General features: G+C 35.4%; 1 protein-coding gene across 1 annotated transcript in view; it reads right to left on the bottom strand.

Annotated features, from left to right (window-relative positions):
- The window catches only part of RIMS2 (regulating synaptic membrane exocytosis 2), a 492,192-nt gene that overhangs the window by 128,983 nt on the left and 337,580 nt on the right, over positions 1-25,629 (bottom strand). The window contains 8 exon segments of the mRNA XM_067292312.1: positions 4,832-4,876; positions 6,771-6,824; positions 12,996-13,028; positions 13,848-13,957; positions 15,072-15,251; positions 16,788-16,859; positions 20,270-20,344; positions 24,985-25,047. Of these exon segments, the coding sequence (XP_067148413.1) occupies positions 4,832-4,876; positions 6,771-6,824; positions 12,996-13,028; positions 13,848-13,957; positions 15,072-15,251; positions 16,788-16,859; positions 20,270-20,344; positions 24,985-25,047 (632 nt within the window).

Below are 25,629 nucleotides of genomic sequence, written 5' to 3'. Positions count from 1 at the left end.
CATCTTTGCATGTTCTTCAAAGCTAAGAAGCTATGCTCATAAAGGAGAGCTTTCTGTTCGGGAACTATGGAGAAATGTTGATGAATAAGCAAAATACTAAATGTCAGTGCTGCCCATATCCTCTTCAGTTAGTTAAGTATGTGTTTTAGTCTCTAAGATCTCTTTTTTTCTCTTTTCTCTTTTTTTCTCTATTTTTTCTCAATAGCCACTCTCTTTTCCCTTGTTTTAACCAAAGCTTCTTGTAAACTTGCAAATATTTGGGAAGAACTTATAGAAAGAATCTAAATATAACCATTTCCTAATTCATCATTCAGCTCCTACCACTCCTTCTTCACACACAAATGAACTTCAATCTGTTTTCTGTTGCAAGAATCAGTTTTGACTTATGTATAAAGAAAGATGTAAAATTCTTGAATACGTACAGAAAAAGACTTCATGCAGATTACATAAAGGATAAGATTCTTGAGTCAGAATATTGTAGTTATCTGAAGCACCTTTGGGGCTAGAAGGATTTGACAGATGCACTGATTCAAGTTTCCTCCCATCAGTATGAAAGATACAACCATTAGATGCAGTCATCTGAATTTACCCCGCAGGGCACCTGCCCACCACTGTGAGCCCTGGTCTCCCCACTGCAAGTCAGGATGTGACTTGGCTGTGTGCTATTCCCTCTTGAGAATGACATGCAGTAGAGCAGCCGGGGGGGGCTGGTGCACTCCAGTACTGCAGGATTTCTTACACTTCTCTTTAGACTTTTCAATATTAAAAATACAGAAATAGCAGATAGTAAGAATAGTTGTACATCTCCAGTTTTTCTGAATTTCTAACCGTGTCTCCTTAGCACCAGCAACGCTGCAGTTGAACTGGAATGATGCTGCAAACTGCAGAAGTACAAGATGATGCAGCAAAATACCAAGATGCTAATGATATGGAGTTTTCTTATGCAAATACTACCCCTCCTCCTTTCTTTTCTCAGCAGTACAGACAATAATAACCCCTCAAAACTTAAAACTATCTCAACTACTCTGTGCTTGAAACTCTTTTTCATATGCTTTCTCTTTTATTTGAATTTCCATCTTTTTAGATTAAATCCACACAGCTTTCAATTCTTTTCAGTATCTAAACTTTCTGTGAACCAATTTTTAACAGTGCATTTCTAGTTTTAGACTTTTAATTAGGTTATCATAACGTCTTCACTCTTTCATTAGGACATACTTAATTTAGTCATCTTTTCCTGCAAATAAAAAATCCTCAGAACTTCTATTTTTAATGCTGTAAGATGATTGCTTAGAAAGGAATCATATTCTTAATAAAATGTGGTGACAACTACTGCAAAAATGAGTCAAAAGTGAGTTTGGCTAGTGCTTACTGAACACAAAGCAGCACAATAGAAAGCCATTAGAATTGTGAGGAATAAACTGTCAAAAGCTGAGAAATTATGGTTTGACCCAGATACTCAGGCATAAGGATACAAAAAGGAAGAATTAATGACAGAAGACATATTTTCATTATAGAAAAGGCTGAATTCATGTTATCCAAATTTTAATTTGCAGGACAAAGTCCCTAAGAAATCATGAAAAGGCATCAATCTGAAGAGTCCACACAGGGAGAAATATTCTCAGCAGTGTCCAACCTCTGTTGGGAGGGCAAATGGCTTGAAGTTATGATACACGAATTGGCCCAGATGTACTACATTATATCTGGATTTAATCCAGTCTCACCTTGCACCACCAGCATGCTGCTTACAGCGTGAAGGCCAGCTCCAAATGACACACATTCGGCAATGAAAGCTTTATGCCAGCCTGGTGCTGCTCCTACATCTTTAGCTGCCTCAGTAAAACGGGGCTGATGTTCCCCTGTGCACCTGTAACAGGAACTAGACTCTGGCTCAATATCTGCAGAGAGGTAACACCATTTATACAGACTTTCCTTGACAAACTTGGAACAAAACCTCCAGCCTCTCCAGGAAACATTGTGCCAGCATACTACACTGAATCTGAGGACATCATTTCCTAGCTTCTCCTGTTCACATAGTAACAGTTCACCTAAAGGATTTTTTTTTTCCATACATTGGAAGAATGTGTGAAAGAATGATTCTATACACTGGAGCTCAAGGCATTCATGTGACATGTGGTGATCTGTGTTTCCTCCAGAGAGTGAAATGAATGAACGTGAGTCTCACATCTTGGAGCATCAACCTAAATGCTGGTAGAGGTGTGGATGATACAAAGGCAGGGGCAGCATCTCTCCCTTGCAAGTTTTATGAGTCAGATGCACAGCACATGCACAGAACTTCACATGAAGCTAGTTTGCAAATTTGAGCCAAATCAACAAAAGAATTTTGGGATATGTTAACAGCATTTTAAACGAAATAAATTTTTGTTTGTAAATGGCTATTTAAACATCACTTACATAGTGGTTTTAACTAATGTTAGCATTGCAATAAAAATTCTGATATATCTTCATTACTTATTATTATGATTTCATCTTCTTTACTGAACTGCATATTCTGCAAAAAACTGTGGGCTTCATTCCCTGGGGCTGCAGTCGGAATACATTAAAACAACTTTAATGAAAGTCATTAGGTAGGCAATAAAAATATTGCCATACAGCTATATTTTACATTATCATTACTAGTGTAACAAAAATTATAGTGCGCTGTAGGTTATTTCTTTACTCCAGGAATATTTTCTTCAAATTGACTTAAAGCTATGGTAATTATCTGTATCTGCAAACCACTTAACAAGCCTAGTCATCAAGTAGCAGTTTCACCTCATCATAATCTCTAGTTGTAAACCCCGTCAGTTCTGTTCTAAAGTTTCATTAACATGCTATACTAGTGGGTCCTTCTGTATGGGGAATAATTTTATAGAATCTTCTATTCTGCTTATTTTAAGTAAAACTGTAGATGTACTAGTACTCAAGCAAGATCACAAAGAGAGTAATATCTGCAATAATACTTAGTAGAGATAGCCTACTTTTAGCTAAAAATCAAAGTATCATATTACTGTTTATACAAACATAATGGAGTTGTCAAACCTGGGGAAACATTAGAAACACTTAAATGTACCAGATGAATCTGAAGAAAAAATAGTCAGTTAATAGTACATTAACTATGTGTATATTTATGTTCAATTAAGTATGTTTAAATATCACAAAGTCACTATCAAGGCTTTTTTTCCAGTACTGTTTGGAGGAGGTTTATTTGTTTTTTATATCTTCTTATCTGTTTTTAAAATATGGCAGTTTTGCTCCCTCTTCTGGTTCTATGCTGGAAACATGTTAGAAATGAATATGATCCAGCTGGCCTACTGGCCTATTATGAATGGGCATATTTTGAATAGCTCAGGTGAGCAGCTCTACTTAGTCGTCCATTTGGTTAAGTACTGCAGGTTTATGTTGGCAGGACTGCTATATGCAGAGAAGGGGAGAAGAAAACGTAGAACGAAGATGGAGAGACTATGAAAAGATACCACTGATGTTTCCATAGACCTCTGAGGCACATGTAGTAGGAGACTGGGAATCCAGGGTCCTAGACAGGCATTACTATATGCTTGTTCTGCTTGTATTTCTTTTCCCCGGCACACACGCTGGGCCTACTGAGGACCACACACTGGGCTAGATGGACTTTTGGTCAGACCTGGTATGGCTATCTTCATGTTGTTAGGAAAGCTAAACAGAAAGACAAGTCAGAATATCTCCAGAATCCAATGAACAATGTATTTAGCAACTATTAAGGCAGATTACAAGTAATGGCCAATATACATATGGAGTAAAAAGAAAGCTTCTGCTTTGCTTCTCTTTTGCACAGTTTCTGCTCAGTTTGCATTCCCAGTCCCACGGGAGTCTGTGCATGCTCCATGCATGCAAGGAAATGCAAACAGCCTGCAGATCCACCCCGCAGAATGCAGGACATAAGCTTTAACATGGTGCAGATTCTTTTTTTATTTTTTTCTGCATGTGTATGCACCTAAGCATATGCACCTGTAAGACATGCAATGTAGAAGTGGAATTCATGTATGGAACCTCTTCATACAAATTCTGAAATGTTACAATGATTCAAATAAAGTGTTTTTTGATATCTGGAATGAAATGGTTACATCTTTGTTATGACCGTGTTTCTTTAGGTTACCTGATGAATCTTTTTCTTGTTGATTTTTTTTCCTAATAGTCTGTTGGTTTGTGGCCCTCTTGTTTAGTAGTTCAGGCATTCAAAGCACAAGCCCCATTTGCCAGGAATCCCAAACAGTCTTAGATGGAAGATGCTTAGCTCAGCCAGCAGGACGACAAGTCCCTCCGGCATGACAACCACATCCTTTTTTTTCAAAAAAGTATACGTGTATTTCTGGAAGTGAGTTAAGCAGGTTCACTCTGGATCACTCCTTTGACTAGGGTTGCTTTATTCTGAAAATCTGCATGTCAGTCTAAATTCTTTAGATTGCATCTGACCTGTGCAGCAAGTCTGCTGTACCGCATACGTTCAATTCTAGTGCTCCAGTCATCCAGACTGTTAATTCTGTGACTGGGATTTCCTGATTCAGCAAAAATAGAAAAACTACCCCATTTATTCTAAATAGGCCACATGACCATGTGTAAACTACATCTTCAGTAATACAGTTAAGTGTAAAAAAATATTTTTTGATTCCAAGAAAGACTTTAAAACCACAGTTGAAAACATTTTTTTAAATGCAAGAAATAATACGTTAAAATTGAACATACATGAAGGTATTAATTTTGAACTAATAGAACAAAGGAATGCACACACATGCAACAAATAAAAAGAAAATAACTCTCAAACACCCATAATTCACTAATATCATCATCGACTTGCCTTTTCTCCCATTAATAGGTGGGTTTTGATGTTTTTCCTCATAATCTTTATGACATTAAAAACAGACAATGATGATTAACAACTGGAACTGGTACTTTGATGAACAACTTAACCATAACACACACAAACACTTCGCAAACTATGTAAGCACAATTCCATGCGCTATGATTGTGCTATCACAAAACACACACAGTGAACAGTACACACGCAAATGAACAGTACACAAAATCAAAACAAAAGCAAGAAAAATGTAAGCTGCACTATAAGGAAAAACAGGAAGGCCAAGATCTAAAAGGACATTTCAGATGCTTAAGTGCAAACTACAATTCCAAAAAATTCCTGCTGTGCAGCTGCCAAATCTCCTTGTTCAATCATTACTCCTTGTTCACCATTAACATTCTGAGGGAGCCCTCAACTTCTGCAGGCACCTAACTCCTGCATAACCCTCAGGGGATCCTGAAACTAGACAAAGTGTGATATAAGTCCTCTGAGCAGCCTGATCTGCCATGTATGCTTGGAGCATGCATAACATACATCAAACAGATCTGACTTCTCTTAAAATGCATTTGCATGTGACTGATCCATTGGAGATAGATGAGGCCTAGAACCCTTGTCTCCCTACTCCTGGGCTACTACTGTAGCCTCCAGATTTCTGAACAATTAATGAGCCTTACCACACTAAATCTTGACTTTGTTTTAAGAAGAAAATAGCGATCCACATTTTCTTCTTTTGAAGAACAACAGGAGCAGGGCCCAGGGCATGGAATTCCAAACAGACTGTGATTCAGACACCCTTACTTTTAAGGAGGGGTGAGATTTTATCCATAACTTATGCTTAGGTAGTAACATTTCCTAACAGTTAGTCCTAGACAAGTTTTTGCTCAGCATTTTGGTTTTCACAGACCACCCTTCTGAGCATTAAATTCTCTCAACAAAACTGCAACAGTAACCTCAGCTCATTACACTTCTCTGGGCTTCACTCCATAGGCCTTGAGGTAGGAACTGCAGCATCTAATTTTAGACATCTAAGTTTAGCATTGGACCTAGCTCCAAATATTTAAACCCAGAAAAGCATGGCTGTGCTGCTATTCCACATCCACCATAGTTGATATAATGTCAAAGACAATTATCAACAGGGATATTATTTGTGAGAAAAGATTTAACTTCAAGAGCTAATGGAATTTGACCTATTAACTGTCCACATTTATGTTTTTATGGTTCTTCCTTTGAGAAAGAAACTTAAGAGCAGAAAAAAATGACGATTGAAGAAATCTTTAAACCTCTGCATGTCTTGGTAGCTGTCAGAAGTATGTTTTCTGAGATTAGAATCTAAAGTTCTATATTTTAATCGCTTGGTATTTGAGATAGTTTAAAAAATGTTTTTTACTTGTTTGATTTAAAAAGAAAAAATGGGTATTTCTAGATCTTCATCTCTCAGTTCTCATCACACTAGCTTCCTTTTTCTACCAACTGAAGTTTCTTCCAAGCAGGACAAGGGACATCACACAAAATATTCTAAGTACTTCAATGCAGTGCACTTTCCTACTACTTTTGTTCAGCATCACTTGTGTGCCTACACAAACTAGGGATGAAAAAGTGTCATGATGCAATAATGTTTACCTCCTTGCTTGTTGAAAGTACCAATGAGAAAATAGAGGGTACCATGTCGAAGGGGTATTAATTCACTCAGATCTACTAAGGCTGAAACCTGACCACAGACAGTGTAGAATACTTTCATAGAGCAAGATACAAAAAAGTTAAGTGATTTTTGAAGGTTGATAATCTATGCTGTGTTGAATTTGTTTGTCTTGTTCTTAAATGAAATGATTATTGTCTGGCTTTTGACTTGTAATATATTTACAAGCTGGCTGGCAAAGCTTCCCTACATGCTCAGGGGGAAATATTTCTAAAGGCGATAAGCACTTGTGGTAAGACAGACCTGCCTCGACCTCTGATTCCTGAACTCCAGTATGCTTGTTTTCTTCATCTCCTGCTGCATTTGTATAAGCAAAGTATGAGAAGGGGAAAAAAAAAACCAAGACAAAAACATGCATGCTTTATTACAAGCTGATCAAATAAAAGATAAATATCAAACAAAAGACATTCACAATAGCATATAAACCCTCAGTCTGTGGCATATATTACTTTGTGAGTGAATCACAGATTACATAAATACTTGAGTTATTAATATCTCTGGTCTACTCCAATAAGATCTTTCTGCAAGTAATGATGATCCTTAATATTCCTGTTTGCCAATTTATCACAAAATTACTGAAGCACTGGAAATCAGACAATAAATACTAAAGCAGAAAAAGCAGAAATATATTGACAGGTAACTGGTTTAAAAGCATCCTCTGCTTGGTTTTGCTTTAGTTCTTCTAGAAACAGAAGTCCAAGCCTCCATTATCAAAGAGCATATTTATATGTTTAAAACATTAGTAATCATTAGTAATATGGAAAAAATAATACAATTTTTACCTGTATTTCAAAGTAATTAGAAAAGAAACACAATTCTCCTTCAGGAACTTCAGTTAGAAGGGAACTGAGGCCTAGAGCACATCTAAATGTTAGTGAACTCTGAAACAGTTGGAAACAGCAGTGAAGTCACACAAATGTATTTCTTTTGTCTAAGTAATGAAGAAAGAACCTAAATAACTTTCTTTTGTGACAAAACTCATCTAATGCCATGGTAACAACAGTATAATATAGAAGTGTTGAGTTGAATACCTTGTTGTACCATAAGTCTGATTTCATTTAAATGTCAGTTATTACTTGAATATTGTTTTGATGTGATGCAATACAGTACAGTTTTTAAAGCTTCAGATTTTGATTACTTATTTTGAACGCTTTTTGTGTTGTCTGTTTCCAGATTTCTTCAGCTCTCTCATTACTTGTGTAGGTTTATTTTATGTGCAACTAAACAGTTCACTGAATTCTTTGACTTTGGGGTTAGTTAGCATGCAATCATAATTTAGAAACTTCTTGTTCTACAAGGTTATTTTTAATAGGCAGAGAGATTTAGGTAATAATTAATGTCAATGCAATGGAAACTTCTACACAGATTTCTGCTCTATAATTCTATGATCAAATAATGAAATTTGAATTCCAATTGAAATTTTTTTTTGCACATCGTAAAATAATTAGTAGGGGCACCTTCTATACAGTCAGCCTTCTCTCACAGAAAAAAAAAATTATGGAGAAGAGGCATGCCAAAGACTTAAAAAGAAGAATTTAATTCCACTAAAATTGAACTAGAATGCCTTTGGCATGACAATACCCTAAAATAGAAATAAACAGTGGCTGTCATGAGCACAGCTGTATGGTTCTTTGCTCATTTTTCCTTGTGCTTTTTGTAGACCTAGACATAGAAGTTAAGATCTTCAACCGGCATATAAGAAAGAGGGATTTAATTTCTCCTTCTCTCAGTCCAAGAAAAAAGTACAAACCATTGCTTCACGCCTTTCAAGAAAGTATCTTAGCCTTGTATTATAGGTAACATTTTCTCAAGTTTTTCAGTGGACACTGTACTACTGCAGGTAAAATATTTTAATAGTCCTTAGAATAAGTATGGACTGAACTCTTTCACCTCTCAGGATAGTGACCTAAGCATCCACAACTAAAATCCAAAGGTATATTTTTGCAAATATCTAATAGAAGTCAAAAACCCAAGGTAGTTTCGTGCATTATTCCAGCCATTATTGGCAGCCTAGCAGCCAATGTTAACTAAGCTATTCTCTTTACTTTGTTGTCAAGCTCACATAATCAGGAGTTACCCTGTGCAAGAGCAAAGGTATCTAAGATTGCATAGTCACTACCACAGTAACATACACACAAAAAGTGGGTGCAAACAAATGTTTCTTCAGTTTTTATTTTACTGCTTGACTAAGTCATCAAGTTCCTTGCCAAGCTCAAGTTAGTCCAAGTTTCTATCCTATATGATATATATGTGATCAATCATATTCTGCAGAACAAACTACCCAAAGCTATATAATTTTATAAACATGTTACAGGATTTTTAAAACTGTGAAATCACAGCTGCCAGAATATGACAGAATTATGGTCAGTGTGAATCCTGGTTCTCTGCAGTTGCATTATAATAGCCTTTCTCTGCATCCCATCAAAAGATTATAGGGGACTGAAAAACACAATAAAATTCCTTCTCATTTTGCAAAATTATGTCTCATTTAACAGAGAAAGCATGCTGTGGATGAGACAAAAACCCTTAAAATAAATAGCATGACTTTCTATCTTCCAACAGTGATTGTATTTTCCCAGCCATCAGAGCATCTCACTAACTCATGTTCCTTACTGCACAGTGTGTCAACAATACAATTGACAGTATAGCTATTTTCACTTGACAGACTTGTAATTGTATCTGAGACATATAAAACCTGGAGTTATGGCTGATAGCTATCCCTGATCAAAGCTAGTCAGTAATACCCTGTTAATTCTAGAATAAGAGCATCCATACCTGAAATTAAGAGGGGACAGTTAATCAGCATTAACGTCAGCTTTAACAGTCTCTGAAATAACTTGCCCAAGATACAAGAATATGATGAGATCATGTAATTAAAGTCTATATAGCATTTATGCATACAGAGCATAAATAAAAGGGCAAATCCTGACTGAGCTCTACTATCTGCTAAATTTCTGAGTACTTCATTTTTACACCTTAAAGTTTTATTACAACAGTTTTGTCCGATATAATTTTCAATTTTTTTTGTGGGCTGGATGGCTGTTTTTTTGCAAGGATGAAAGAAAGGAGGAGCTATATTTATTTTTAAGAGGAAAGGGAAAAATCTACCTCAGAAAAAAATACTTACTTCTTTGATTAGTAATTAACAGCAAATTGAAAGGGCTAATACTGAATACTGTCAAGACCTCTTCATGGTGTTGTGTTTTCATTAGCAGCAGCAGGCAGTCACTGAGCTTACCCTTCTATCGAGGCCAATAAGAACAAAGAAATATACTAAAGCCACACATAAGGGAAAGGAATCTTGTTAACCCTTAAGAGCTATAAATATTTCAGTATTCACTTATTGTCTATAGTGCTAATTATATAGAACATGTAAAAGGTGTATTTCCATTCCAATGCAAAAAACAAGTTCCACTTAATACTACTGTATTTCTACAAATGTTAACTTTAAGCAAAATGTCTCTAGCTCTAGCATAACCTGAAAACATACAAAACAAAGTTAAGCTAAAAAAAAGTATTCTGGCATCTCAAAAGTTAAAATTGGGTAGAAACCTCAAGTGGTCCCAGACTTCTTTTTAAAATAAGTTTTTAGAAGTATTTTTCAGTCATCTAGCAAGAAAATATAATAAATGAACAAAATTAAAAAAAAAAAAAACCATATATATATGGTATATTGTGGCTAGATAATATAACTACATGTGTTCTAGAGATATCCAGACTCTCTCTTAAACAAGCTAAATCAGGTACTGGAAGCAACAGAGCTGTGGAAGCTAAGGAATTAACCAAAATTTGCTGACTATAAAAGATTTTAAGTGTGACACAGCTAATGATATGTGGATGTTCTCCAGTTGAGTATTTGGGATGCCGACAAAGTATATAGGTCAATGCACTATTGTTACACACAGTTCTTCATAGCTACCCACAGCCAAATTTCTTAAAAACAAACATCTCTATGGTCTTCTGAAATAGGTCATTCTGGAACAACCTATATACCCTGGAGCAAAAACCTGCAACCACATAATACAGTTCACTAAATTAAATCTACCTCAACCAATGCCTTTCAATTCTGATTCTAATCTGGAGAGCAGTTACCCCAAGGTTTTTTCCCATAGGTTCTTTCCCTTCCAGTTCTATTCCCAAAGCATCAGCATGGCATATACCACATTGCACTAAGTGCTGCAGCAGAAAAAAAATCTCCCAACTGCAAATAACTCCTTTATTTCTATTTGAGTTCCAGCATTTCTACTACTTGTTAAAAAATGTAATGCAGTTCCAACCCTGTAACAAAAACATATTGTTCAGATTTATAAAGATTAAATGAGAATACTGTAAGAACTACAAACATAGCAGAGTTTCTTTTTCCTTCTTTCACAAAACTGAAATGACTTCTAACTCCTTTCTGTCTATAATGTATCTATAACTAACTCTTCAGTAACATTTTAACTTCATCTGGTCAACATTAAAACATTTGATTTCAAAATTCAGAAAACTTAACCTTCAGAACATGTTCCCATGGAATATCAAAACCTATTTCTCATTTTCAGTTAAAGATATGTTTTAATAATGACAGAAAAGACTACTTATTTGGGAAAATAATGTTTTCCAATATGGTCATACAAGCTTTCTTTGTATTGTGACAACTCTTTTGATTATCACCAGAACATACAATAACATAACAATCCACTGGAATGGCTATAAAGTTTTCAGGTTTACTCGCTGCTTTATTTGCTTTACTATTATTATTTATATTGACTATGTCAATGTTTTTGAGTCTACTAAATTTCAGTTGTTACTATCGCTGGCACTTCACTTGCTTATAATTTTTTTTGTAAATGAAATTAATTGCAGTTAAAAATACCTATTAATTAATCATAATTATGTTCTCTCACTGACAAAAGTTAAATAATCTGTTGTTCATGTAGGGTGTTACTTGTTTAAAGAAGATGGTGACCCTAAAGAAGAACACAAAAGACCTCAAAATATAATTACATGGTTTGAATAGAACATGAGCTCTTAATTTGTGACAGAAAATTATGTGTGAAAGCCTGCAAAGTATGGGTTACGTTTTTTAAATTACAGTATTTAACACCTTTATTTGAACAAAATGTAACATGAAGTGTGTCTAGGTATTGTAGCTTCAGTCTCTGATGATTCTTTGATTGTATATTAAAATTCCAGTATCTATCGATTTCATTATTTTCTGTAACCCAGATTTACCAAAAGACTACTCTTAGACAAAGGTACAATAAAATATTACTCAGTCTTTGAATAAAAACGTATACAGCTTCTCAAGTCCCAGAAGTACTTACCAGAAGAAACAATTCTAGCATTCCTATAAAAATAATTCTTTGTAATGTATTTATTACATTTTTCTATGATGAACTTGATATAAATAAGACTGGTGTTCTCTCTAATCAAACGCAGTAAAAATATGTGGTATGTCACAATTGCTGCCCTGGAGAGCTCACAGTCTAAATAGATATACCAAGCAAAGAGTAGGGAAAAGTGATAAAACATGAAAGCATATATAACAATGATAGCAAATATCATGTGATCAGATGCAATTAGTTCCTGGCATAGCTAGGTTGTAATTCATATAAGCATTTCACAACACATAAGACAACGGAGAAATGTATATACTAGGGTGATGATCTGAGAAAACAAGAGTTTTCTTTTCATGAAATTTTGATTCCGAAATGCAAATAAACACCATAAACATTGTAAATACTAAAAAAAAAAAAAAAATCTGATGGGACAGATACGGTTTTTACTACATATAGATCCTCAGTGGTATAACCAAGGACTGCAATTGATATCTTATGGCTTGTTACGAAGCAACTTAAATAGTTTTAACTGTATAAAATATAAGGGGATATAATTTTAAGCAAAAGTGTTATCACTTTTTTCAAAAGACTGCCTTGCTTCAAATAATTTTTGCTCCTATATAGTTTAAAAACTAGTAATTCAGCAGTTGCTTTAGGTAGCCATATTACATTGTACACGTAATATTGTAATAAAAAATATGATTCTGATTAAATGCATGGTTAACACTAACCATGTCAAATAGCCTGAAGTGCTTAAATTTAAATATGTTCCTAAAGTGCTAATCCTGAAAAGAGCAACATAAATGTTTATGGACACACATAGGTTAACTGGCTTCAATGGAACTTGAAATACTCATTTGTTGCAGTGTAAATTTTTGGTATTTAAAGATGGGTATATGTCTGGGTACTTTGCCAGTGATAATAATATTTAGATAATATCATTTGTTCTCTCTTTTTTTGTGTGAAACCCTGTAAAAATTATGAGCCACAGATCTGAACAAAAAAAAAGACTGAATAGTTATCACAATAATTCAGGCTAAGTCTATGCAATCAAGCAACATCAATTGCAGTTGGGTTTATTTTTGCCTATATGCCTCTCAAAAAGGCTTTCAGGTGAAAAACAAACCCTCCTTTGTGTACAGACCTTCATAAGGTTCTATCTCCTTGTCTCCATTGTCTAGGGAAAGTAACAAAACAAAAACAAAAAAGGGAACCAAAGCACAGGGGTTAAAAACAACAGAAGTTTTATAAAAGATACAATATACATGTTCAGAAGGATTAAAAAAAAAAAAAGGAGTGTATATGGCCATTTAGACTGATTTTGCACAACACATCTAGATACCAGATGGAAGAGTGATTTGCTATCAAAAATGTGTTTCTATTCCTCTGTTTCTAAACATTTTGTAAAATGTTTCCACTGACCAGTGCTTTTATGAAACATTGAAAATAACCACATTTACAGTATCAGTAAATCATGAATCATGAAATAGCTTGTTGACCTTTTCTATTTTAAGGACTATTACCTCTTTTCTTGTTCCTCCTGTTTCAAGGTGCAGAGGTTTTACATTACTACTCTGTGGTACACTGCATGGGAGCCCACAAGCGAACAACTATGTTCATAACTTCCAGAAGAGCCAGAGTTTTATCACTAAACAACATACAAAAGCTCATTTCCTGTGCCTGTTGAAGTCAATGACAAACAGCTGTTGAGTTCAAAAGGAACAGGATCATGCTAATAGTTAGTCCAGTTTGGTTCGTATTCACTGTATTATTGATGATTACTGTACTGCTGATGATTCATTTCAATCAAGATCACTGTAGACATTAAAACATACTAAAATAAAATACAGTACAGAATACAAAACTACTATCAAATCCTAGTTCTATGCATAAAAGCTCAAGAGCTTTAAGCTATAATACCAAAGAAAAATAATAAATATAATCAATCTTCATGAGCAATTCTGAAATGTGATTAAGCAAAAAAACATACACTTACTTCTCTCCAACGTCCCTTTTGGTGGGAGCTGTGGTAGCTGCCTTCCCCTTCGCCCTACAACTGGAGTGCTTGATGGACTTGTTTGAACAGATCCGGTCCGAGGATGTGACCTATGAGAGACATATCAAAACAAACCACAGCCATTAAATGACAAATTCATCCTTAAATACCTAAAAGATCTGGTAAAATTTCTAAGAAGGCTTAGATCACTTGGGACCCTTGCAGTCCCACAGCAAAACTATTATCTCTTTTCAGAAAAAGACCTGGTCAAAAAGAGAAATCTCTCTCTGAAAAAAGAAAAAAAAAAGACAAAATATGGCTAAGGACCCATAGGCTACTTGTTTGCACAGTCAAGTCAGAAAATGTATTGTGTGTATATGTACACATGGATATAATACCCACATATACATAAAATTATCTACAGGCCAAATTCTAGGATCTTTACTCAGTTTCTATTTAATTAAACTTCCATTGAGTGGCAATGAGATTATAGGGATTTGACTAAACAAAATAAAGTAACAATCTGAGAGAGGGCACTGGGATTTGATTCTTGATGTTAACAACTCTCAGAAAGCAAGAGCGTATTCTGCAGTCCTAAAATAAGGAGAGGCTTTACTGAATATCAACTAAACCAAATGTACTCAGCTTGTTATTGTAGTATAGTTATTTAAGCTAAGAGTCATTTATAGAAATCTGCAAGTGACAATCAGTAAAGATAGAGTATTGTACTCAAACAGGAACGATACAGACTATGGCACAGTAAAATGTAGTCAGAGGAAATGGTGGTTAAAATGGTAGTTAATACACAAAGTTGGTACAGTTCATTTAAAGAAACTTTTTTTTTTAAAAAATAGTTCCTTTGATGTTTTTATGATGGTTGTTCCTTAAGCAATGTCTGATGAGGACAAACAAGTTCTCATTCTGTAAGAGAAGAACATGATAGTTATGAGGTGCTTTATGTGGGAAACCATCCAGGATTCCTGATAAATGAGAAATCACAAACAAATGTTGTTAAATCCTGTTAGTAAACAAATTACAATGGCAGCCACACCATTATATCCGCAGTAGAATATAAATAGTGTGTTGGCACTGAAGGGGTTAGTATCCGTTGCTACTAGTGATCAGCTAAGGATGACAGGCGATACCAGTTAGCTATTGGGAAAATAAAATGGTGAGCTGGGAGGGGGCAGAAGGGGATTAGTCTGCTTGGTTTGTCTGTTTCACCTCGGTAAGGCAGGTGAAGGAGGGGCAGATCTTCCCGTCATTAATGAAGGCATCGACCTGATGAGGTTTGAGTCAGGACGCTCTGTGGATCGGGAGCGGGAGTTGGTCCGCTCTAGCACAGCACGTTGCTCTGTTGATCTGGATCTTTGATATGGCTGTCTATCTGCTGCTTCACAATTCCTGTAATGTTAGTCAAAAAGCAGCTCAGTTGACCTTTGACTTTTCTATTATTTATAAAATATGCTGCGCAATATTGGTTTGGAGAAAATCATTTTGCTATGTACATATTTTTGGTAAATTTTCTGAGTTCACTTCTTGATAACATACAGTTTTTTTAAAAAACATGTATGCTTTGGCTTGCTCAAAACTCTTGATAGATGGACTGAAATGTTTCCAATGTCTCAGTAATGACTATCCATGCAATAGTCTGTTTCCTGACAATATGTGGGTTAAAACATTGTTATTTTGTTAATTTATACATCTATCTTGGAGGAAAAGATAGCTGACATAATACTAACTCTCATTTAAGCTAAGAATTTTTTTAATTGTGCATTTTCATTGCACATTTTTTTACTCAGAGGAGTAGATTTTTACAGAGTCCATTATCTTTAGAGGTAGTTCTCTTGAACAAGTGTTCATAAGGATAAACTCCACAGCAAATACCATCAAGCTCAGATACTGCCAGATGCTATAATTACCATATATCGCTGTTAACTGTATTATTAGACCCATGATGTCTGCCAAAATATAAGCTAGGTTCTAGTAATGGATTCATACGCAGTACTCAGACTGCAAATAGATGAAGAGCTACAACATCACTCACACTTGCAGAGGTTCCACCAACTAGATAGTTTGGTTCGTAATTAAAAAAAAAAACTTCTCACCCACAGCCTAAAGAACAGTGCCAAAATAGCAATGTAAAAAGTCAGCATTAGAGAAGCAACAGGGAGAAGGTGAACCAAATAGAAGTGAACTTCTGGATCAACCAATTTAGTCTTCTACTACCATAGGTAATTAATCATACCATTACTTTCAGAAACTAATTAAGCCCCACCTTTCATCACAATATAATTGGTATGTTTGCAAGGAGTAAAATTTACTAATCCTAAAATATATAAACTCATGGTAACTTTAAAAGTAAAATGTATACCTTAATGGAGCTACTTATTAAATTTCCACTCCTTCCAGCTCTACCTGAGTAATTGAGCTGCTGGAGAATACAAATGGTGAACACATAGCCTTTAGGTCTTCTCCTTGAGCTAACTCACATATTTTACAATGAAGTCAGTGAATACGAGGAGTAACTGGATGGTGATTTAAGTATAACATAAAGCCAAATTTAGTATCGAGAAAGAGACGTAGCACAGCTTCATTATGAAGTCTTATGCTATTAACCACATTATATTTCTAAAAGACCATACTGAGACAGAATAAAGTTTTCTCTAGGGCTGCTAACTTTGCTGAATGGGTTGATAAAACATTCATTAAAATGAATGTCTCTTCATGCTTTCCATGAGGTAGTAATTGGATTCCTAGACAATTAGAAGGAACTCCCACAGACAGGTTCAAAATAATGCCATTCACCAAGAACCTACATCTAAAGCTCCTAACAAGCAAACACACCACAGCAAGACACATAATGGTAATTATAAGCTGAAGCACTAAAGATTGGAGGAAAAGTACAATGAGCCTGGCACAAAACCACAACAAAATTACCTCACATCTTCTTTTATCAGTTCTGTTTCTGAATGGGAAGCTTCATCAGCAAAAACATCCACTGTTTCGCTTCTTTTACATTGTGGGTAAACAAAGAAACATAACCTTAGCTTTGCAATGGATATTGCATAGCTTAGATAACCATTTAAGAGGGGTTTCAGTGCTATGGAAGGTGAGAAAGGAGTCAACCATCTGCATGGTGTTTAAAAATAACTTTTTTGGCTATGAGAATAAATTCTCAGAAAAACAATTCCTAAGTTAAGCAAAATTGCAAAAGAGAATGTGATTAAGGTCCAGACTGAGTCCAACTCCCATCTTGTGCACCCATATGTGTAAGAAAATTGATGAGCCAACAGAGACTTTCTTTCTTCTTTTGGCCTCCTACATACAGAGAGCTATAATACCCCTACGTACTTCAAAGAGTTGGGAAGTTGCTGGTGCACACTGCAGTAGGGGGCGAGGCAGGAACTGGGCAACATGGCAAGAGGTACAATTCCTTTTTCTAGGTATCCTTCTCTCCCAGTAGCAACTAGGACATATGGAGGAACAGGTGAGCAGCGATCACAGAGTTCATGTAGACACTTTGTGAGATGTTAAGTCTCTTTCCTGTATTACTTTTAAGGCCTCATTCTCTTTACCAACTGTATAAGAAGTAGTTTTAGGATACCACGGATCTGATCCTTTGCCTGCTTTGGAAGCATTTTTATTGTTAGGGCCAATATTAACTGGGAGGAGTGGCCGATACACCAGAGGGCTGTGCTGCCATTCAGAGAGACCTGGACAGGCTGGAGAGCTGGGCGGAGAGGAACCTCATGAAGTTCAACAAAGGCAAGTGCAGGGTCCTGCACCTGGGGAGGAGTAACCCCATGCACCAGGACAGGTTGGGGGTTGACCTGCTGGAAAGCAGCTCTGCGGAGAAGGACCTGGGAGTGCTGGTGGACACCAAGTTAAGCATGAGGCAGCAATGTGCCCTTGTGGCCAAGAAGGCCAATGGTATCCTGGGGTGCATCAGGAAGAGTGGTGCCAGCAGGTCGAGGGAGGTGATCCTCCCCCTCTCCTCAGCCCTGGTGAGGCCACATCTGGAGTGCTGCGTCCAGTTCTGGGCTCCCCAGTACAAGAGGGATGTGGCACTACTGGAGCAAGTCCAGCGAAGGGCTACAAAGATGATTAGGGGACTGGAACATCTCTCTTATGAGGAAAGACTGAGAGAGCTGGGCCTGTTTAGCCTGGAGAAGAGAAGGCTGAGAGGGGGTCTTATTAATGTATACAAATATCTTAAGGGAGGCTGTCAAGAGGATGGAGCCAGACTCTTTTCAGTGGTGCCCAGTGACAGGACACGAGGCAACGGGCACAAACTGAAACACAGGAAGCTCCATCTGAACATGAGAAAAAACTTCTTCCCTGTGAGGGTGACAGAGCACTGGAACAGGTTGCCCAGAGAGGTTGTGGAGTCTCCTTCTCTGGAGATATTCAAAACCCACCTGGATGCAATCCTGTGCAATGTGCTCTAAGTGACCCTGCTTGAGCAGGGGGGTTGGACTAGATGATCTCCAGAGGTCCCTTCCAACCTCAACCATTCTGTGTGATTCTGTGATTAATGGCTTAGTATGCATGTTCTGCAGAGCATGGAGCCACTATTCCTAACCATTCTGTTAAGAAATAAATGTTGCAGAAATTTTATATTCAACTGTTAATATTATATATATATATATAATATAATATAAATAATATAATATAAATAGTATCTATTGCTGGTGGAAAAACATATAGGAGTTCCTAGAAGTGAAGGAAAATGGATTTTGACAGTGAACCTTTTGCTTTTTGACCAAGTTTTCGCACCACTGTTGCTTTTGTAGATGGAAGGATTTAGTTGAAACCTGAGGTGAAACTGAGTTTTTACCCTCAAGTTATAGATTACATACTGTAAACCTCTAATACCCATAGTAAAAAATGGAGTGCTAGATAAGTAAAGTAATAGCCTTCCACTTGAAAGCATCCCTGTGTGTTTTTAGTCATACTCATTTGCAGAACAATTCAACAGACAGATTTACGGTGTGGAGGGAACTAGCCATATTCTTTGTCCTCACATATTTTTTGTCTTTTCCATAGGAGACATGTGCTGCAAGATCCAGGTCTTCAGAGATGAACTGTCCCCTTTTCATAGAAAAAATACCACTCCAATAACCTGCCTAGACAATGAAGCTCCCCACCTACCACAACATACAGCTATGCATTAATGTCACAATCCAGCCATAACTGTGGAGGGTGGAATTTTTAAAACACATCAATGAACTGAAAACAAAGGATTGTGACTTTTCAGATAACTTTCATGAGGGTTTATGTTCCCAAGCTATCTAGATGCATCTGAAAGTTCCATCCAGCCTGATTATAATTCATAAAATACGAATTACTGATTTTTAAAAAGAAAAAGATAATAGTCAAAGCTAAAGCTATTTAATATCCACATAATGTCTTAATGTATGCTAGAGCATTTTATCATTGCTAAAAGACTTTTCATTAAAAAATACATAGTTAAGGAAATGTCAAAGAGCAGCCTCCTCCTTTTAGTATTACCAACCATAGCATCCTTCTACCTTTGCTAGGGAAAACATGCATAGTAGGTGGTCTAGTCCCCTATCAAAGTGCAGGAGATTTTCGAGCATAAATCTCCCGTACACTGAAGGAAGAGTAGAGCAGTAGGTGTTTACTTCGTAACCAACCAACCATCTATCACTCTGAAGCTGTTTGAGCTCTCTCTGTGGCACCATGCAGAAAAGCTCTGTGAGTATTCACTTAAAAATTTGTATTCCAAACCCATAAAAATTTACATTAAAAATTTAGAAGATGAGCCCCATCATATCCAGGAACTGCTGTAAATTCTAGTAAGTAAAATATCTAACAAAAGGCACTACAATATTTTATATTAACTACTGATTATCTGCATTTCTTTCTATTCATATTCTGGAAATTTCCAAAGCTAACAGTTTTCCCAATGCAGAAAGTAACTATTTCTAATTTTTAATTTTTCAGATTTGTTACTTAACAAATAAAAAGGGGAATTTTCAACAAATGAATAAAATCGTTGATCTAAACTTATGTATACAGAAAGCCTTATAAAAAACGAACATTTTTGAGCAGTAAGCAATCATAAAAGCTTACAACATGAATATAAGTTATTTTTTCCCAAAACAACTGAAAGCAGTTCATTTGATAACCCACATACAATATTCTTTTAACTGGGTGCAAGACTAAAAAGTAGGCTATGACATCATGCCAATCAAAAATTTAAAAGTACTACATTCTTGCAACAAAAAAACTGAAGAAATAAAAATAGAATTGCAGTAGAATCATAGTATGCTATAATTCAGCTCCTAATTCATCTTTTTTCATCTAGAAACACTGAGCACAGAACAAGAAAAATACAGCAATACATTTTCTAATGATCATAATTTCAAACTCCAGCTACTATACAATGGTAATACCTGTCAGTGTCTGTGGATGGTTGCTGGATTTCAGTCCTTGGACATGTTACTCTTCTACTAGCTATAGCAACTTTGCTGTTTAGTCACAGACACAAGATCATCTGTTAGCATAATACAGATAAGCATGTCTGCAAAAAAGTGAGACTTCTAGTACCAATGAAGCTTAACAAATCTGAGATATAAGTACTGTAATAGAAAATGAGAAAATGTGAAGGAGTAGTACACTGTTAAAGTATCAAGATAAAGTGGTGACTGGTTAGCTTCACCAGATCACTCACCCAAAACTATAAAGAAACTTTATATAAAATTACGTGCTGCCATAGTTTTTAAATGCCAGAAATTTAATGCTTTTAGGTATTCTTGTAAAATAAATTAAAAAAAACCACAAGAAATAAAGCACAATATTTTTGCCGCAGTAATAATCAATCCTGCTTTTTATATATATATATATATATATACACACACATGTATATATATATTTTATACACACATGCACACACACATATACTCTATTCACACACGCATTATACTACAGGGTATGTGACAACTACAGGTATGTCTACATTACAGTCATAGGAGAGATCAAACCATACCATGCCAGTATCTGAACTACTTTTCTACTAGCTAACTCAGCTATGCAACTGAAGCAGAAGACTCAGCTGCGGTCCCAGGCACATTGTGCTCCAGCTGCTAAGCACAGACTGCTACAGGTAGGGACACTCATTTGCTTACAGCTTGCTTGGGTATCAGCACATGGCACTGCAGTCACTTTGATGACTCAGATGTAGACATACCTAATCATGCTAACACATGATAGCATGATACAATTACAAAAATGCTAAGAGAAAGCACATAAATTTATATCTGTATAGATTTACTCCCCACAGTATGTTTCTTCATCAATAGATTGTAAGATAGTTTAGCATAGCAGCGCCCTGCTTTGAGCAGGGAGTTAGACCAGATTGTTTCCAGAGGACCCTTTCAACACAAATTATTATATGATTCTATGAAAGCAATGAGAGAGTTATGCTAGCCGTTACAAGTATTAAGTATGAGTAAAACCTATAAGCAGTGTTGGTCATCAATACTGAATTGATGTGCTGAAATATTTCATATCCTCTCTATCTGCAAAATCAGAGCCTATTAATTCTGTGCATTCAAATTATGAGTTTTGGAGGAACAGAAAAGAAATTAGTACATTTGAAGAAAAAATAGTAAAAATATGTAAATAATTTCTTCCTCACAGAAAATCTCAACGTTAACCAAAAGGAAGAAGCATACTGAATGCTGTTGAGAATAAGACTTCTTAACTTTCCAAACTCCCAGTTGTCACAAATCATATTAATAACTGCATTCAAACAAAAACATACACAGCACAACGAGTGCTAGCTTAACTTAAAGTATCAGTTTCCAGTATTTTACTCAAAGGTAATTTCTCAAAAAATGAACCTTCCAGGCTAACATTTCCATACACAGAGGTGAACCAATGAATGCAAGCAACATATATGTTGCCTTATGATTTATGTTGCCTAGTCATTTATTGGCTTGCCTTATTAACTTTCTACCATTAACATTTATTCATATTTTTATTCTATGCCTAAAATATGAAATGTTTGGAGGTATTCTTTCACTACTAGTTTAAAAGTTTGATAGATGCAAGCAGATCTTTGCTGTAATTGCAACATGTGAAATGATTGTTTTTGCATGAATGCTTCTGGTACTTATAAACTATACTTTCATCTACATGGAGACAGTTGCCTTTTATAGTACTTTGTATTATACCAACTATTTTCAGCTCTCAGTATCTTTAACATAGACCCTCAACTGACACAAAGAATCACATAGCAGACTCAGATCTCTCCATCTCCATGACATGACTCACTGAAGATCATGATACAGGATATTCAAAAGCTGGGAGCTCAAATTTCTCAAAGACAAGAGCCGAGATCCTCTTTCCCTTCCTCAGACCAATTCTCTTAGTGAATATACAGATGTACCTTTCTCAAAAGATAATAATCTAAATTTTAATAAAAATATTTGAAATATTCCAAAGTAGGAGTGTTCAGGCCTTTTTACAATTTTTTGTATTATACAAATATTATACAATTTTGCCCACTTCAGAATATAATATTTCAGCCAGTCACTGGAATGCTGTATCAGAAAGACAGATGTAAGAGCAATGGTAGCACATTTGAGAGTTTTAATGAACATGTATTTCAGGACTGAAGGATAAGTGATGCATAAGGAAAAGCATATAGAAGCTTTTTCCAGCAGGGCTTAAACCTTCAAATTTAATCCAGCAGAGTACTAGGACTATAGAGTAATCAAGGGAATTAGTTCAAGGCTCAAAATTAAGGATGTGCCTGAATATGCTTTGGTACAGTACAGCACTAAACCCTAAATTTGAAAAGTGTTTGTTCTTTTTTTCTCAGATCTTAAATTTAGCTTTATTTATACACAGTACATTATATTTAATTGGTCTCTCTTTTCCACTAACATTTTTAAAAACTGATAATGTGACAGATATTTAATTCGTAAAATGTCACAAACAAGGCTTAATTCTACCAATTTGTGTGTATTTACTTAACTTTTAGCAATAGGAGCAGACCTGTAATTCTGACCTCAGTGAAGCTGAGAAGAGTTTTGTCACTTCACAAGGCCAGATTTCAATCAGATCATTCCAAGATAAGCAGTTATGTAAGTCTTTATTATCCTTTAAGCCCTTAAATCACGAATAAGCATAATAGAGCACTGTTTCCATTAAAGGCATTCTGTAAATCCACTGATATTAACAGCTCCTGTCCCATTTCAGTAGTCTTTATTCTATTAAAGCATGTTTTTTGCCTTATGGTCTATTTAAATGTCATATTGGTTTACAACAAATGTTCTTGTCTTCTATTCCATTTTCCACAGCTTTTTGGAGCTTAATTTAAATTGGGACAGAGTGTACTAACAAATAAAAGTTTCTTTTTCAAGTTACAAATCTGTTATTTTTTCTCTGATACTAAACTATGTTAGCATCTATATTGTACTAAATTTAAATAAAAGTGAAGTAAAACTAAACAAAACTATTACTAAACTAAAAGAATAAACTAAAACTATGTAACGTGTCTATTAAAAACAAAACTACAAACTTTTTTAACACTGAGCACTTTCTAGCCTTTTTTATTGCTGGCTATTTTCAGTATGCTTGTGCACTTTCTCAGGAAGAGTTCGTATGCATGGTGCTCCCCGTAAGTACAAATCAAGTGTATACTACTACCAATTAAAATTGAAGAGCTAGCAAGGAACGGAACATTGGCACAAATAGCTAGGGAAGAAATACAGTCCCAAGGAAGTTTGTGTGGCTGCTCTAATGTCCCTTATAAACCTATCCAGCGAGCAGAGAAACTTGCATTAAAATTTTGGAGGATGAATTTTGTTTTTTTACCAGAATTTTTTAAGTTCAAGTTGACAAAGTCACTTAAGGTCTCCTTCACTCTCTGACTTTCATTAATGGAATTTCTGTATTAGCCAATAAACTTTGAAAAATATGAATCACTGTTTTATTTAAATAGCCTTGGTGAACTGAATACAGGTGAACTGTAACTAGCCCCTTATACCCCTTCCAATATATAGGATCATTTTATACAGTTGGTTACATTCAAATGAGCATAGCTTAATAACCCTCCAACTATCTGTTTTGAGTACATGACTATTTCTCCAGAGAAACATATTTACTTGTGCAGCTATAAAAGAATAAATAAAAACACAAATTTCAAGGTAGATTCACTATTAAATTCACTAATAAATAAAAACTAAGTCAAAGCATGGAATTAATTCAATACTTATGCACAATTCACATGTTATTAAGTACTTGTGAAATTACAGCATTTGAGATACCAATTAATAGTATTATTTTGCATAATTTAAGGAAAAACATTTTTGAGATTTAATTTCATTAAGGAAAAATTCCCAGTAACTCATTGGGAGTTTCACTTAAGGACTTTAGGATTTTCCAGCAACTTGGACCCACCATATATTTGTCTTAGTCAGCCAAAACATGTCACTGACACAGTCCAGCTCCTAATTACAAGATATGGAAGGGCAGAAAAAAGCAAGCTTTTTCACATTCGCAAAGGAAACAAGAAGTAAAAATAAGGAAGAAAAATGTTGCAAGAGCAAAAACAAAATGAGAGAGAATCAGTAAAGCCAAAGAAGTCTGATAACGCAAGTTTATGCAGGAACACCTGGCCCTTCTCTTGACCAGGAGCGAGGTGCAGCCAGGCAGAGCTGAGGGTTGGCAGGTACCCAGCGCTTTGCATGGGCTACGCACCAATCACAGGGGGGAGACGGCTCAGACAACTGCAATTGGGATTATTCCTAAAGCTAAAAAGTCTTAGGTCTCAAAGTTCCATGCCCCTACATGTGAATGTAGGCTGGTATTATCACTCAAAGAGAAAGCACTTTTTCTTTAAAACAGCCCTGAACATTGAGAACATGTTTTAAAACCAGTTCAAACATAATCAATGTTCTTTTCATATTTGTAACTGAATAAAACAGTTTAACGTTGGAAAAAGGACTAGCACAAAAATGTGTCTTTTCTGAGTCAAGAAAGAAAGACATGAAGGCAAATGTACTTATTCGGAATAAATTTAGTACTATAATAAAGCAATTCTATAATAAGATTAGAAATACATTTTAGCTATATCTGTAACTCTACACTCTTTACTTACCCATAATTTTCAGCTGAACCATTGACTACATGATCTGCCCATGAACTTGCACCATTGTACCACCTTTACAATGCAGTTAAAATAAAGAAGTGTTACAAAGAAACATATGCAGTATTAGTAACACTCTAATTCATATGACATGAGCACTTCTCAATAAAATGGGGAGCTTTCCAATTGTTTTCAAATCATTTTCTGTAATTCCTTCTACTTCCTCTTACTTATGAAGAAAAACACACCTTCTTTAATTAATTAATTTTTCCTGATACAGTACTCAATATATTTCACTTTTATTATTTTCAGCAGTTTAGCCATGAATTTCAGTTACATAAAATCTAATGGATCCATTATTTTTTCTCACACTAAAGTCTTCATGTTTTCAATGGCTACTGAGTTTGTGAAATAACTAAAAATATCTGTGGAGATACATCAACTTTAAAATAATATTCTATGAAGCGATAGTATAAAATGTTGCTCTTAACTTTAAATATTTAATCTTTTTAACTTTATTTACTTTTCTATTTGATAGGTAGTTGGTTTTCACAGTTATTTAAGAAGCAGAAGAAAACTCACATTCCACATTCAGATCAAACAACGAAAACCAATTAAATTTTATGCATCTATTATTGTGCCCAGTATTAAACAAAG

This window comes from Apteryx mantelli, chromosome 2, assembly GCF_036417845.1.
Source record: "Apteryx mantelli isolate bAptMan1 chromosome 2, bAptMan1.hap1, whole genome shotgun sequence".
NCBI lineage: Eukaryota > Metazoa > Chordata > Aves > Apterygiformes > Apterygidae > Apteryx > Apteryx mantelli.
Note: the sequence above shows the minus strand (reverse complement) of the source record. Positions and strands in the feature narration are given on the sequence as shown.